General features: G+C 39.4%; 1 protein-coding gene across 1 annotated transcript; it reads left to right on the top strand.

The window, feature by feature from the left end:
• The first annotated feature begins 1,759 nt into the window (after positions 1–1,759).
• On the top strand, positions 1,760–14,210 carry LOC146451325 (SURP and G-patch domain-containing protein 1-like). The gene is made up of 7 exons (XM_085099425.1): positions 1,760–2,169; positions 2,307–2,430; positions 6,582–6,885; positions 7,997–8,165; positions 9,180–9,441; positions 10,180–10,309; positions 13,244–14,210. The coding sequence occupies exons 1-7, from the start codon at positions 1,794–1,796 to the stop codon at positions 13,268–13,270; spliced, it is 1,392 nt and encodes a 463-aa protein (XP_084955551.1). The 5' UTR covers positions 1,760–1,793; the 3' UTR covers positions 13,271–14,210.
• Positions 14,211–15,909: the final 1,699 nt, after the last annotated feature.

The following is a 15,909-nucleotide window of genomic DNA, read 5'->3' as shown; positions in this document are numbered from 1 at the left end:
AATTGTGCTATATCAGGAGTCTAAAGTTCTGTTGCCATAGCTATTTCAAGCAAAATTTCGTCAATTTTTTCTCGATTTTTTCCTAGTCCCTACTATCTGCCCCTGGGCTCCGAGGATGGAATAGCTGTGGAAAAACTGCTGAACTTATTGCTTGATTTTGACAATCACATCAGCAACGTGGGGTTATCGTAGGTTACCTGCAAAGTAGCTTAAACTGTAGGCCTGATTTCTTTATCAAGAAACACACTAGCTATAGCTAGGATGACAGCACGCACAGTAGGGGAGACATCACAGCTAAATGTGTGCATCTTAGATATAAGATGATTCAGCAGATGAATTGTAATTGAATCGTTCTTTTGCAGTTGTCTTCCCGTATTTCTTCTTCTACACTGCTTTGGAGCTGGAGCTGCTGTTGTCTAATAATACCTGTCATAGATGTCTGCTCGTATGATCTATTCAATACATGTTTTCTTTTTTAATAATTGCAAAACCCTCAATATAAGATGTGATACTTTAAATTAACTTTTTTTTTCAATGAACAAGCGTGTTATCCCACGGAAAGGGGGGGCTCCCAATAGCTATAGTCACAGATAAAAAAATTTCAGATGTCAGGTATAGCACATGCAATTAGTTATGGCGAGCATTCGCCAGCTTAAATATTTGGGGCCTGTTCTCTGATCGGCTATAAGTTAACGTTGGGCTTACGTATATCACTGTCTCTAGAAACATTTAAGAAGGCGGTCCTAAAATTAGATCTCGAGAAACTTCCCTGATTAGCAATGATTGTCATAACTGTATTTTATGTATTTGTTTAATATTTATGAACTCATTTGAACGCTCAAATACTGTATAAAGTTATCCTTTTAGACTGTATTTTATTAACGTGTAGGTGCTGTCTGTAAATTTCCGACTCTAAGGTCCCGTTTGTATGGAGAAAAGTTGTCCCGGGTAGAAGGGTCACTCGCCTCCCCGAGGTACCCTGGGCGAGCCAACTTTTCCTACATTTCCTTACAAAACTAGGCGAACCGTTAACACGAGAAACAAAAAGTTGGCTTGGCTGGAAAGGTGACCCGCCTAGCTGGGTCACCCTTTTTCGATGGTAAGGTCACCCTCCTAGCCGGGCCAACTTTTCTCCATATAAACACTTTGGCTCGCCCAGCCGGGTCAACTCCGTCAAGGCGAGACAATCAGAGCATGCGCGGGCGCTGTTGGCTCGGGCAAAAGGGTCACCTTTTTTCTCATATAAACGCTCGCTGAAGTTGACTCGGCTGGGAGGGTGACCCCTCTTTCCCGGGACAACTTTTCTCTGTATAAACGGGGCCTTAGTTAGGGAGGGTTGGGTTAGGTTTGTAAATTTCGGACGATTAGTTGATGTATCATTTGATTAAAGTGCCATGACTTAGTGGGCAACTGTTATCGATCTGAAACTTTGGGTTGCAGAATTTCCATTCAAAAACGAAATATAAGAGTTCGTATAAAACTGAAGACCGATCGAAATTGTTACCTTTTATTATTACTTTATATATTTTTGGTGAAAATTATCAAAAAATTTAGCCTCGAAAGTCTAAGCTTGATCACAAAATAAAGTCTGATATTTTATCTTCGTGGCTGTGTTTTAAGTGATTGGAGTTTTTCATCCCAGTGAAACAACGATAACAGTAGAAAACACACCAGGTAAATTTAACTCTTTTACAATTTTTATCTCAGCTCCTCCAGAAATGAGTAGGTGTCCTGTGCCGTCAACTTTCGTGATTGCATTGTTTTATGGGTAAGGAAAAGTATCACCAAAGAAAATGGCTTCCATGGACAAGCAGAAGCAGATTGAGGACAAAAAGCAAGAACTTCTTCGTCGGATTGCGGAGAAAAAGAAAAATGAACAAAGCAAACAACCGCCTGTACCTTCATCTAGCGATGGACCTAAACAAACGGTGTCAAAAAAAGGTGGTGCGATGTTTCTAAACGATGGGAATTTCTTAGCGCGATTTCAAGCCATGCAACAACGACAGGATCATACACAGGGCCCCAGTGGTAGCTCGACAACGACTACTGCCTCGGATTCTCGCCCAACTGTCAGTATGAAGCTAACAACAGTCAAAAGTACGACGCCTGCCAAGCCAGTGGCAGCCCGACCGGACATCTTTGAAGCGCCAGAAGATGTCGAAGAAAATGGTAAATTTGAAATGTATTTGAAGCTTCGATTCATGATAGCTCGGTAGAGGTCGTGATTGTTGAGAAACGTTTTGTGTTTGGTGTGATTTTGATCTCGCTAAATGCTTGAAAATGTTCTGATGAGCGCTGTAATTAAGTTCCCCCACCAGAAGACGAGGCAGTACTTGACAACATTGAAGTTTTGGCTGCTAGAGTCGTCAGAGGTGGAGTCCAAGTGGAACACGCCGCCATACAGAACAACGCCAGCAACCCAAATTATAGGTAAGTCAAAGTAAGTCTTACAGGAAGGATTTCCACACATCCCCATCATTATATATACACCACTGTCAAACTAACCCTGTCACACAAACAGCGAGCATGCATGAATATAGCATTGGAAATGTACATGTACATGCAGAAGTATAAACCTGTGTGGAAATCTTGCCAACACTCTCTGCAATGGATAAATTTTATTTGAGAATGCTAGTTAGGTGTTTTTTAGTGTGGATGGGGCAAAGTGGAGCTTTTTGAAAATGCAGACGTTACAAGAGTAATGTATAATTTTACATTTCAGGGTGGTTGGGGTGTGTGTGTGTGTGTGTAGGGGGGGGGGGGGGCATTTCAGTATGGACATCAAATTTGATCAGGAAACTATGGAGTGTTGCATGGGCACGAAGTGTTTTATGAATTTTTGGGGTTTTCTTATTTCTCCTGATTACTTAGTGTGGACAGGACCTAAAATTCATAGAAATCGTTTAAAATTGGACTGGTTGAATTTTGACAGTTAAAATTCTCGTTGCTTTGTATTAAATGATACCTTTGCAAAACCTGAGGAAAGTTTATTTTAATGAAATTTTTTTATCACCAAAGTAACGATAGTGAAAAGCAAATTTCATCAGCCAAGTATAGGGGATGTTATTAATCTTGTGTAATGGGAGTCAGGCAAGGACCATATTTTATACTGGAAAAAGTGCCACGTGCTCGCATTTTAAAACATTATGACTTTTGATGCAGTGCTTATTCAAAGCCAGCATTTTCTTGGGGGAGATGCCTTTTAAAATTCATTGAGGCACATTGACTACTTGTTTTGCAATATCAACAACAAACATGGATTAAAATGTCTCTCTGTCACTGTATTCCTTTGCAGTTGGTTTAAAATGAACCATATCATTTTACAGTGATTATTACTTGCCTTTAGAATATCTTCGAATGTGGCACTGTGTTGTTACGGAGTGTAGCATTTACAATTATTTTTTCTCTTATAAGAACAACTAATTCAAGGCGGGCGGAGGGAGTGATTAAAGGCACTTTTGTAATGTTAACCTTTATACTCACAGTCAACTCTCGCCTTGCGGACACCCTGCTATTACAGACTCCCGTTATTACGGACAAAATTGAGAACCCCAACAAAAGCTATAGGGGTTTGACTTAAACTGACTCCCACTATTACGGACTCTCGCTATTACAGAATTACGAACACTTTCATAGTACAAACATAATAATTTTGTTGTTTGACTCTCGATAAAGCGAACACCATGAACTTTGCATGTAACATAAATTGCAATCTGATGTTTGTCATTTGTCAAAACACAGTTCAAAAGATTTCTGGAATGTTTTATTTGCACCAATCTCTTTAGTGGCTGTACAACAGACTCTGCATTTTCACTTCAGCTTGTGCCTTTTCCTTCCAGACTCTTTAGGAGAGACCAAGCCCTCACCTCCATTCCCAATGACTGCTTAGCAGATTTGCCACTGTTCATAAGCTTGTTAAGTCTTACAAGATATTTTGGGTTGCCACGTAACTCATAAATAACTGGAATCTCAAGCCCCAGGCCGCCACCTCTGTTGATTCCCACACCCCGCTATTACGGACACTAAACGACAGTGTCTGCTTTAACGGGAGTTGACTGTATTTCCTTTCTGTGGGTGAGGGTAGTTCAGTAAGTGACCTCTTAGGTTCATCAGTATATTTTCTTATAACATTGTGTTTTTTAGTCATCAGACAGTGAGTATAATTTATTGCACTGGATTCAAATCTTAGTGGTGCAAACTACATGTACTTGACGTGTATTCAACAATTAAATCAAACCCCATATGTTTTAACTAAAGTTTACAGAATGGAATTACAGCACTAGTTAACTACAACTGCCACAGTTAGATTCATAGCTCTGATTGATAAACTTGTGTCAACTTGCTGTGTCTTCTAAAGTGGAAAAAAAAAAGTCATTTTGTTTATTATGTGGCTGGCTCCACACTTGGGCAAGATGAATCAAAATTATCCCAGGGTTTGTGCTTCTCCTTGAAGTCCTTGAAAAGCCCTGGAATTTCATTTTAGATTTCAAGGGCACTTGAAAAGCCCTTGAAAAGAAGAATTTTTGCTGAAAGTGCTTGAAATAATGAAAGCTCCTTAAATTTTTGTTTGATTGGGAAGTAATGTAGGATTGTATCAAAGTACTGTAATTCAGGGATTGAGCGCAGATTTCAAAATTGGGGACAGATTATATCTGGGGGAGCTTTTTTAAAGTTGCTATTGACCAATGAAAACAATTTGAAACATACACTGTAGTGCAAGGCAAAGAAGGCAAAGAAGGCCTTCAAGCCTTAACAGTGATCAGCATCAAATTTCTCCTTGTAATATCAATGCTTATTCAACCCCTAAAGTCATGAGAATTAAGGATATCTTCGCCCAAGGTGAATTTTCTTGATATGTTAATAACTTCTTCCAGTACTTTTCTAATAAAAAAATGTAGGGGGACAAGATAGAAGAATTTGTTCTTTGATAATAGGGGTTAAAGGGTTAAGCCAAGCTAAAACTAGCTCCTTAAGGTTACTTCCATGTTTCGCGAGTGCCTTCAGGGAAATCTAGCGTACGCGCGCTGCTTTTGATAAAACCACGGAAAACTATATATCACTGTAAAGCTGATAAATTGAAGTTTGCGAAAATATCAATTTTTTTTTTATTTTGTTGGATAGGTAAGCGCCTGCAAACTCAATACTAGCGACGTGTACTTATTTATAACTGAATTACCCACTCTCACATAAAGGCGCAAAACCAAACAGACTGCACAATATCAATCAGGAGATAATAGGGTAACAAAGTGTGTCAGGCTTTTTCTTTATTCCAATTGGTTTGTGAGAAAACCCATCCTATGGACAATGGAAAATTTTTGTAGTCCCGTCAGATGTTAACACGTCACGGGAAAAATATTTTGAATTTCGTAAAAGTCTGACACACTTTGATGCATTAATATCTAATGACCATTTTGGCCAAATTTCGTTGAAATCTGGCAAATCTACATACCCTATTAATTCATTTGAAGATGGGGAATTCGCGCAAAAACAAAAGCCTTGTTTTCGGCCTCGAAACATTTTCCGAGTTTTCACACCTCGTTAAAATACTTGTCAACACGCTCACGCCGCTGGCCAATCAAACACAAAGAAGCATTCCCTGGGGAGTTCTGTACGCATTTAGTGTTACAGTAATATTTATAAAGCGATTTCGTTGTGGGAAAAGTTAAGTCTGGTGCGAGAAAGCCACCGGCTAAACCAAAACAAAGAAGAAAACGGCAGATAGACGCAGAACATGAAACTGGCAGCCCCAGCGGAGTTGACACGAGACACGCACTTCTCACCGCTATCAGTACACGAGGCTGCGTGCTGAGGTTCGCTGCTTATTTTCAGCCGGTCAACAACAGCAAAAGTGGCTGGATTGTCGCCGGCATCTTCGATTTCGGACTCCGAACTGATGTTCGACTCTCCACTATCCGATTTCTCGTCCTTGAATTTCTCTACTGCCGAGGCAGTTTAATATAGAAAATCTGACTGGTTGTACCAAGAACCCTTGTCGCTCTCCGACAGCTGAAGTTTTTTTGTTTCGTCAAATGATTTTTCGACCTTCTTTGGGCCGGGTTTTTTCTTAACTGTCACCCAAGGTGACTTTTGTAGTTTCGCTTTCTTCATAAAAACCTTTTATGCAATGCTTGAATCCAAAAAGGCACGCTGTTTCACAGGAAAATTTTACATACAACGCTGTGACATGCGATGAACACGATGTAGGTCAAAAATATGCAAATTTGCCGGTAATTCAAGATCACGGGTAAATTTTGCCGCGTAATATCTCAACACAGTCCCGCATAAATTGGATTATGACACCTTCGCTCGTTCACCGCTTTTCCTACAAAACTTTGTTTTTCAGATAGCTCCCGTTCTTTTTAAGATTTCTAACAGCTGTTTTCACGAAACTTTGCATCCCTTTCTTGTTTTAACAATTATCTAAAAAAAATTATCTGAGAAAAATTCGACCTTTCTTCCCCATAAGTAACCTTAAAGTTAATTTACAATTTATTTAATATCTGCAATAATAATGGGTGCCCTGGATATTTAGTGAGCTGTCTGCGTGACAGTAGTTAATATCTTTATTTTCTATATTGCAGTTTCTTGTTTGATGTCAATAGTCAAGAACACAAGTACTACAAGAACCTTATTAAATGTCTAAGAGGTGGTGAACAAGGAGCTAATAAAAGTGAAAATAATCAAGCTACCACCAGTGGTGGAGAAAGAAAGAGAAAGAGAAAAAGTCGGTGGGATACAAACCCACCCTCCACATCTTCATCGTCTTCTAGCAATGACGCAGCAGTTGCTGCAGCCTTAGCAGCAGCGGCAGAGATTGAGCACAGTATACCGATGAGTAACAGAGAAGAGGAAGAAAGGCAGAAGCAAGTCAGAGAACAACAGGAGGTATGACACCAAAATGTTTTAGTTTTACACACTGCCAGGGTTTAACTTTGATTAAATTAAAAGAAACATGATTGAAAGCTATTTCTCTGAGAGTATTCAACATACACGTAATATCACACTAATATTACTCTGGCTACAGTACCACTCAAAAGTAAGTTACCAATCTCTCGTTTCTCGCGAGACGAGAGTCACGTAAAAATTCAGCTTGCTGCGTGACAAGGGTGTTGTGCTGTATCAACCACACCGACACTCAACTTGATATTCTCGCAAAACTCTCGCAAAAAAGTCAAAGCCTCAGTAAATGTACTTACATGTACAGTTTTTTCACCCTCTCACGAGACGAGAATCGCGTCTCGCAAGGAGGTGGTAACTTAATTTTTGAGCAGTACTGTACCAAGTGTGACATGTTTTCTTAGTTTATGGTGTCCATTCATTTGTACCTTGTTGTTTTATATTTATGTGCTAATGAGGCAAAACATAAACAAGCCCAAGTCTACTATAGCTCAGTGGTAGAGTAACGAAACTAGTTAGTAATCAGAAAGTTGTAGGTTCTGCATCAATTCCTGTAGGGAGAACTCGGATTTTCTTTTTCCAAGTATGCCTGTGTCACTGATTGAAAAAATGCATCTACCATATATTTTATTCACCAGGCTTAAAACATAACATCAGCATTCTTTCAATTATTCTGCCATTCACATGGGCTAAATTTAGATATTAAGTATCCACCTGGGTCCGGTTGTTGGAAAGCTGATAAATGCTAATCCACAACTAAAAGTTAATCAAGGTTTTTATCTCACTTGTTAAATATGTTTCTAAGCTAATGGTAAAGAAAAGTCTAAATCAAAACTGAGAGACAAGAATCTTTTTGAAGAATCTTTCTTGGTTAGTAATTAAAGTCAAATCAAACTTAACGTTAATCCAGGATTAGCTTGATCAGTCTTTGAACAACTGGGACCTGGTGGAGAGGAGTCCAAGTGAAGGTGAAGCTCTAAAAATAACTTGAGCGCTATTACAGATCTAGATCCCCAATAATGCAGACACCAACTCTTGATCTCATTGGTATCCATTTTACATGTAGAAGGTAGTTGACTGTCCTTGCATTTTGTCTTAGATTCAACAAATGTACATGAAAATCTTAGCCCAGCGTGCTGCATGTCAGGGAGGACGCACAGCAAGAGCAGACAATGATAAACCAAAGTATGAGTACGATTCAGATGAAGACACCGAGGGTGGCACATGGGAACACAAAAAGAGAAAGGCGGAAATGAGAAAAACAATAGGTTTGTATACCCGTAATTTGCACATTACATGCATGTTCCCTTCTAGGAGTAGTAAGTAAAAGCAAGGAAAATATTGCTAAGTGGGATTTCATCCACAGACACAAAAGTTAGAACCACCTTGTACAGCATAATAAACAGCATCACAGGAAAGTACTGCTCGGTAGCTTTCATTTGAATGGTCACACTTTAGGATTTCATCCACAGACTCAAACGTTAGAACCACCTTGTACAGCATAATAAACATCACCACGGGAAAGTACTGCTCAGTAGCTTTCATTTGAATAGTCATACTTTAGGATTTCATCTACACACTGAAAAGCTAGAATCACCTTGAACAGCCTAATCAACAGTGCAACAGAAACAAACTGCCTAATAGCCTTCATGTGAATGGTCACACTGTAGTTTGAACTGAAGCAAAGAGAATACTAATTTAGATCACTGCAAACCACCTGCTATGAATGTGTATGATTTTGTGTCATGCCAGACAATGGCTAGTCTCAGTACTCCCTGATGTTTGCTCTCTCCTCGTTCACAATACTATGGTGTCCTTCTATTACAAGCACTCCATGGAAACAAAAAAAAAATAACTTTTCACAACAGTAGGGGTACAATGTTACATGTAGTAGATGATAAGGATGATGATAGAGATGGCACAGTGGTGATGGCACTTGCTCCCCACCAATGTCGCCTGGATTAATTCCCAATGTTGATGCCACACGTGGGTTGAGTTTGTCGTTGGTTCTTGTTGCTACTGTGAGGGTTTTTCTCTGTTTACTCCGGTTTTCCTCCCTCCACAAAAACCAACATTTCCAAATTCTAATTCAAACAAACAGTAGATGAAAGAGCCATTCTGTTGAAGCCACTGAAATTCCCATTTGTTATTTTTATTATTTTTTTAATTTTAATTCATTGGATAATTTACTGAGTGACATGCTAGAGTGACATACTTCACTGTTAGTGAATTTGAGGTTTTGAGGTTTGGAAGTTATAAGATTCTATTTCCCTTGATCACAGACAAGGCTAAAGAGCTCACTCAGAAAGGCAAAGGAAAACATCATATCGGCGACTTCCTTCCTCCTGAGGAGATGAAAAAATTCTTTGCCAAGGTTAAAGCTGCTAGGGGAGAGTCGTCCCTTGATGACTTTGATTTCTCTGACTATGCCGAACACAAGATAACAGAAGACAACATTGGGTACAAGATGCTTCAGCAAGCTGGATGGCAAGAGGGAATGGGGCTTGGATCACAAGGGCAAGGCATTACAGCGCCTGTCAACAAGTATGCACACAATTTTGTTGCTAGTTTTTCTTTGTAAAATGCCAAGGTAAACAATTGTTTTTCTACATGACTGGACAAACCCAAAGTAGTTTCAATCAAATTTAATCTACCATTAAGTGACCCTGTAGCAGTTATTTTCTATAGAAAGTGAAATATCTCAAAGTCTTTAACTCTGAAGCTGTGTTTTGGAATTTCAAACATCTTAACCTTGGGCCCACATTTCATTAAACAGGTCTTCTCAAACTAATGCAGGAGTCCAATGAGACCTCATTTGTTGTTTTGTAAAATAAACACTACTAGAGTTGATGGTTGGTGTTTATACATGTAGGTTCGTATGTTCCATGGGTCTATACATTTAGGAGACTTTGATGGTGAGGGCGAGTTTTATATCAACACTTTAACACAGTTGTAGAGTTGAAGTAGGTGGCTGGTTGTCTAGAGTAGCACCCATTGGAGGGTATGGATGCACTTGAGAGGATTGCGAAGCACTCAAGAAGCTAGAGTTGCTCTTAGCTGTCGCCTCAAATAACTCTTGCTTCTAAGTGCTTAGCAACAACACTTTATTACCTTTGCTTACAAAGAATACACTGACATAGAAAAGGACTTAAAGAAATGAAAGGTGCAGGCTTCCTAAAACGCTGAGCCATTCACCATTTTGTTAATTGAAAGCAATGAACATGACACGTGGCTGTATCTGGTGCTGTGCTAATAAATTTGTTTCCATCATGCAACTGCCAGGGGTCGAGGTCCTGAGGATCTTGGAGGACTGGGAGAAGAGAAGCCTGGAGAAGTACAGCAAGATGATGACGAGTTTGACCTGTATCGTAAGAGGATGATGTTAGCTTACAGATTCCGACCCAATCCACTGGTAAGGTGATGCTTTATGTAAGAGCGGTTTTTAATTTTGAGTGCTTTAACACTAAAACGAGGGTAATTATTCTAACCAATCACAATAGACACAGACAGCTCAATGAACCAATCATAATTCAAGGAAAATACCTGTGACTAGGGCCAAGCGCGGGAAAACACGCGCGCTCAAGTCGTGTGTTTAATTTCGTTTTTCATTGGTTGATAAAGTGGTGCAAGTTTTGCTAACCAATGACAGGGCGCGGTAAGGCAAGCCTGAAGCAAAGGTGAATTAGCTTCTACACTCAATTGAAGACTGTTCTATTATTAAACACTGTACATAGTCACGGCTCACTGTGTCCTCATTGCTTGCTATGAATGTTGGCCTGGTGGTATGACGTGTGTTTTCCATGTTCGTTGAGTTTCGACTAAATGCGATTCTTCTATTTTTCGTGCAATTTTTTTTTTTCAAGTGAGCAACAAAATGCAGGGAGTGAAATAGCATGGGCACGCACGGTTAAAAGTATTTGATCCAACACGAGTAATATATGAGTCAGTATCACATCTGTCTTGATACCACTGAAATGCTGTTCACAACTTACATCTGTCCCAAAGTAATTATACAGTTTGTTTCTGTGTTAGACTCGAAGATAGCGAAGTGAACGGAACACGCAAGCAAGCGTGCGAATATCAACTTCCGCTAGGAGGCGCGCTCGCATCGCGTATCCTCACGAGACGCATTCTCGCGCATGGTCACGTTTTGCAGTCACTCTATTACTACTAAGAATAAGAAGCACTCTGATTGCATGAAGGGGTTTTTACGCGATACCGGTACAACGTTCATTCTTGCACGAGAAAAAGACTGGTTTTACCTGTTTAAGGACGTTCGCGCTAATTGTTTATGCGCATCTTTAGTGCGCAAGTAACGCACACGCCACGCAATGTCACGCGCAATTCATGGTTGACGATACACGGAGGTAAACACACATGTCGGCCGATGTGACAACATTAAAAAGGGGAAAAGGGGGAAATTCATTTCCGTTGCACAGTTTTAAAAACGAAAAGTCGACATGAAACGATTAGACGGGTTAAGGTTGCAACTAAAAGTTTAAGAAAAGGCGTTGATATGGTCCTGCGGCTATTTCGCGCCAAGAGATTTATGTATTTACTTGACTCTCGATGTAACAAAATAATTGAAATGCAATACTTTATGTAGTCTATTCGTCAAACGAAGTCACCTTTAAGGTTTTTTTTAAGTTTTGATAGTAAACGACAAAGTCTTACCTTACAAGAGAGCAATTTTATTGATCACCAATCCCGTGTACAATCAATCTCCACATACCCATTCTACGTAAATAAATAAGCTTACTTCTCACATTTTTGCCTCGCTAACGGCTATAGACGCATTTTCTTGGCATTGGCTAAACAGCTGTATATGTTTTGAAGGTAGAATAACAATAAATAACTTAAACGATCAGAGTTTTGATAGCACACTCGAACGAAAACATTGACTCGAGCAATCATTGTGAGCTGTGCATGATGGGATAGATATCCCTGTTTAGGTTCCAGTGCTTCTCTGACCTGTCACGCAAAAACGTGACTTTGGAATCTGTCACCACAGCGGCTAGCTTGTCTTCATTATAACTCTCTTAGATGTCTGGTGACCCCCACTTTTTTTTCAATTGATCACTTTCTTTATCGATTGTCTACGTTTTAGAGAAAAATGAAAAGAATCTATGGGGCAGAAGTTTGATTATTTTCTATTTTTCTGTCCACGCGCCATCGAATTACACTCTTTTTTGTCTGTGTGACGATCTCGCGAATGTCCTCTTTGAGGGCTACATTTAATTACAAGGATGACACCAGTTGGACTAATTTACGAAACATATACGCTTAGATAAAATTTGACTAAAATAGTTTGTCTCCAGTTACTCATCCTGAATATTTTAAACTTAAAACTGTGGAGATCATTTTGAGTTACGAAGGCCCAACTTTTCAAAATCAGGGTATTTTTCCAGCGCTGTATCTCTGAAACGAAGTCGGTGACCCCCAATTTTTTTTGCATTTCTGACATCAATAACTTATTAGCTGACCATACCTAAAGTATGAAAAAAATCTGTGGGGCAGAACTTTTTCGCGCGAACGTCCTTAAACCATCTGCATGTCAGTTTGAACTGCATTCTGAAACGAAACAGCTGAAACTAGAAGGAGTGCAAAGCGAACGGTCTATCGTGTTTAATCGTGAAGCCGCCGTTGTACGTTTTTGAACTGGAATGAGAATCTCCATGACTAAATTAATGAATCATTAGAGAAGACATTTAGAGTTACGTTTGCGGCAAACGTTACAAATGACACACGTGACCATGCTTATCTTCAGTTGCCGCTCGCTGTTTTCAGTTTCTCAGTAAAATTGAGTAGTTTTGCGTGAGCATCAAAGGCTAGAATTATTTTGCACTATTCTCTTATTTATGAAATCATTTTTTCAAGAAAACATAAACGTGATTGTTACGTTCGATGGACCATATTCCGGAATAAGAATAAGCGGAATGGCCGTTAGATTTCTCTTTTAAGTAAATTTGGGAAGCTATTTCTGCAAACTTTCTTTGACACATGATAATCTAAGAGCCATTTTGTACTCCAGTAATTCCAAGAACCTCCCATGAGGGATTTCTAGTAATCATTATATGTATTCACATCCGGAATAGGGCCAATCGAACGCACCCTGAATCTCTCCATTGTCGTGCAATTGAAGCAGAGCCACGATGAGGAAAACAGAGCGAGTTCGTAGCGTAACTGTCCGTTGTTGTTGTTGTTGTTGTTGTTGTTGCTTTTATCGTCAGGATTTATTTTTTGTTCTTCCCTAAACTGCCCTTAACCTTAAGAGACTGGAGACAACGCCATCGAAGAATTTTAACTGAGACAAAAGTTGAAACAGACGTTGTTCATTCTCTTTCAGAATAACCCCAGAAGACCTTACTACTAGATCAGAAGAAGTTGTTCGTCGTCCCAGATGTGTACACTCTAATAACCTTGTATTGACTTTATTTCTTTACTTGAATTGTGATGCTAAGCATATCACCCTTAGTACAATTTACTTACTTTTTTACATGTACTAGCTTAGTCATTACGGACTTAAAGAAACCACGACGCCAGCACTACTTCGTCTCCCTTTCTACACGCCAGTAATTTTTTCTTTCTTTTCCTGTGCTTGTAGGCGAAGAAAAATAAAATAGAATAAAATAAAACTTGTCTAATGTGGCCGAACTATCCAGTAACAAAACAGGTGGGAAGGGCTTTAAAGTTGGAACAGAGCAATGAGAAATTTACTGTCAGGTGCTCACGTTCTCTACAAGACCCTGAATTTGGTCATTTCTCCCCGAGATGACGGAGAAGATTTGATAGAAAACCGTGATTCTGTGAAAAGAACAATTACCCGTTCCGAAGTTCAACTGGAGACTGGGGACGAGTTTTAAATTTTCTTGGAGTCCATCAGAAGAAAGATAACATTAAAATTAGTCAGTTTACCAAGTTTGAGGTTTTCTCGTTACATTGCAACCATTCAAACCTCGGAAAAAATAATATTAGAGACTTTGTATGGATTTGGTGACGCCATCTCAGAATTAGAGAGATTTGTATGGAATTTGGGTGACCTTTGACAGTTCACTGCGACACAGCCTGGTTACTACGCCATGAAGCGTAACCAAACTCGGTAAACTCGCTAATTGTTATGCGATCTTTCTAGCGATGGAGTTCATTTCTTCATATAACGTAATTTGAACAATGTGTAAACTAGGGCCGAGTCCCTTTATGAAGTTCGGAGTGGACTATTGTTGTAAAGATCGTGCACCATTTCCCTCCAAGAGATTCCTGTTAGACTTTTGTGTTTTCTGGTTTTCGAAATAAATTATCGATTTTGGACTGTGTCATTTGTGGTTTTGGTTTGGAGGTAGCCTAGAAACCTTAATGCGGTCGACGATAAAGTTCAAAACGTTACTCTAACCGTAAACGGCAGTTTAAGAGATGTAAGAATCTCTTAAGACTGCAGAAGAATTCACGGCGTGTAACCATTTTTGATCGTACATAGAATTTTTGCATAAGAACAATAAGACCGTCTTCTTGCGTGGAGACATTTTCTGACAGAAGAAAGATGTGAAGACGTTTTATTCAATGTTGGGGTGGAGCATAGGGTATCCTACCATGGTTGTGAACACTGACGATAGGAAAATACAACATGTTTGTCGTAAATATTCGGTTGATACGAACGTGTTCCCTTTTGTTAGAGATAAATTGAAGTCTAATTTCCATTCTAACATCCGAAAAGCGAGACCACCTTCCTTTTACCTTTACTTTCTCTTTTTCCTCCAACAGTAAAACGAAATATGAGGATTTCTTCTCTTTTTTGTAGTAAATGATAAACGAAACATACTAACCCCTTCTCGGGTAGCTGAACACCCACGCGCTTACATTTTCAATTCATGTGTAAAAATGTGGAGTTAATGGACTTAATCTTCGTCCGTGCTTTGAATCATACCTTAACCCTTTAACCCATTATATCAAAGAACAAATTCTCCTATCTTGTCCCCATACTTTTCTTAGCAACGTACTGGGGAGAAGATTATTAAAAATATCAAGAAAATTCACCTTGGGTACGTGATCATATCCTGAATTCTCATGACATCAGGGATTGCATAAGCATAGATAGTGCAAGGAGAAATTTGATGCTGACCACTGTTAGGGCTTAAAGGGTTAAATGGATGTCTGTAACAGGAATGTAAATAGCGTTCCCAAGTTCATTAATAATTCATGTAAAGAAAACAAAGGAAATCACTACGGTGAAGGAGATTGGGAAATGTGGATGGTCCTAATTATGATAAAATTTGGTGAACTTTTGCTTTGATTTCCACCAACAATTATTAATGGTTTGAGGAGCTATGTAAAACGGTCGAACGAGTGTTTCATCGTACATGTATGTCCAAACATCTCGAAGTTGGTAAAAAGAAAAAAAAGGCCGCGTCTCGTATTTTTCACACTCGCTTCTCGGTGTTTGGAAATTGGATGAAAAACTTTTCCTCGTGTTTGATACATTGCTTCCAAAGAGGACAATAGAAATGGACGAGATATTGTTTAATCAACCTGGTTTTCAAGTTGATGAAATAAGATCTCTTTAAAAGTCTTGGGCGAATTTCATCAATGCATCTAGAGGGAACAGAGAGGAAGGGGCGCGGAACGGATTGATTTTCCATCTAGTATACTTATATCCTTACTTAGTGTCGTTTATTAAAAACGCTAAAGGGAAAGCTAACCTATTCCTCCTTGGGAGGCGGTTGGGGGTGAGGAAGGGGCATTGTTTCCTTGGGGCCCGGAAAGTTACCGGTGACGTCACATCACATGGGAATTACACAGCCGCCATCTTGGTTTTCTCGATACCTCCAAAACGGCAAAAACTTGTCCAACTGAAAATTAGTGGTGCGGGCATAAACTTAAAATGTTTCATGGGGTTAAAAAAAAAACGCCCATTGGAGCTGAAACAGGCTGTCAAAATCGTGTTGCCATCTTGTTCAGAGAGACTAAGAGAAATGGTCCAGTTGTGCCAATGAAAACGGCAGTGACTCGAAATGACCG

The sequence above is a fragment of the Pavona decussata genome, unplaced genomic scaffold (assembly GCF_977016875.1).
Source record: "Pavona decussata unplaced genomic scaffold, jaPavDecu1.1 SCAFFOLD_391, whole genome shotgun sequence".
NCBI lineage: Eukaryota > Metazoa > Cnidaria > Anthozoa > Scleractinia > Agariciidae > Pavona > Pavona decussata.
The sequence above is the reverse complement of the archived record's forward strand: the minus strand, read 5'-3'. Positions and strand labels throughout refer to the sequence as shown.

What these genes read in the sequence shown, in the direction of transcription:
- LOC146451325 (XM_085099425.1), top strand. Translation starts at nt 1,794, where the DNA reads ATGGCTTCCATGGACAAGCAGAAGCAGATTGAGGACAAAAAGCAAGAA. An exon ending in AGAAGATGTCGAAGAAAATG is followed by an intron (nt 2,170 to 2,306) that starts GTAAATTTGAAA and finishes GCTGTAATTAAG; the next exon opens with TTCCCCCACCAGAAGACGAG. An exon ending in GCCAGCAACCCAAATTATAG is followed by an intron (nt 2,431 to 6,581) that starts GTAAGTCAAAGT and finishes TCTATATTGCAG; the next exon opens with TTTCTTGTTTGATGTCAATA.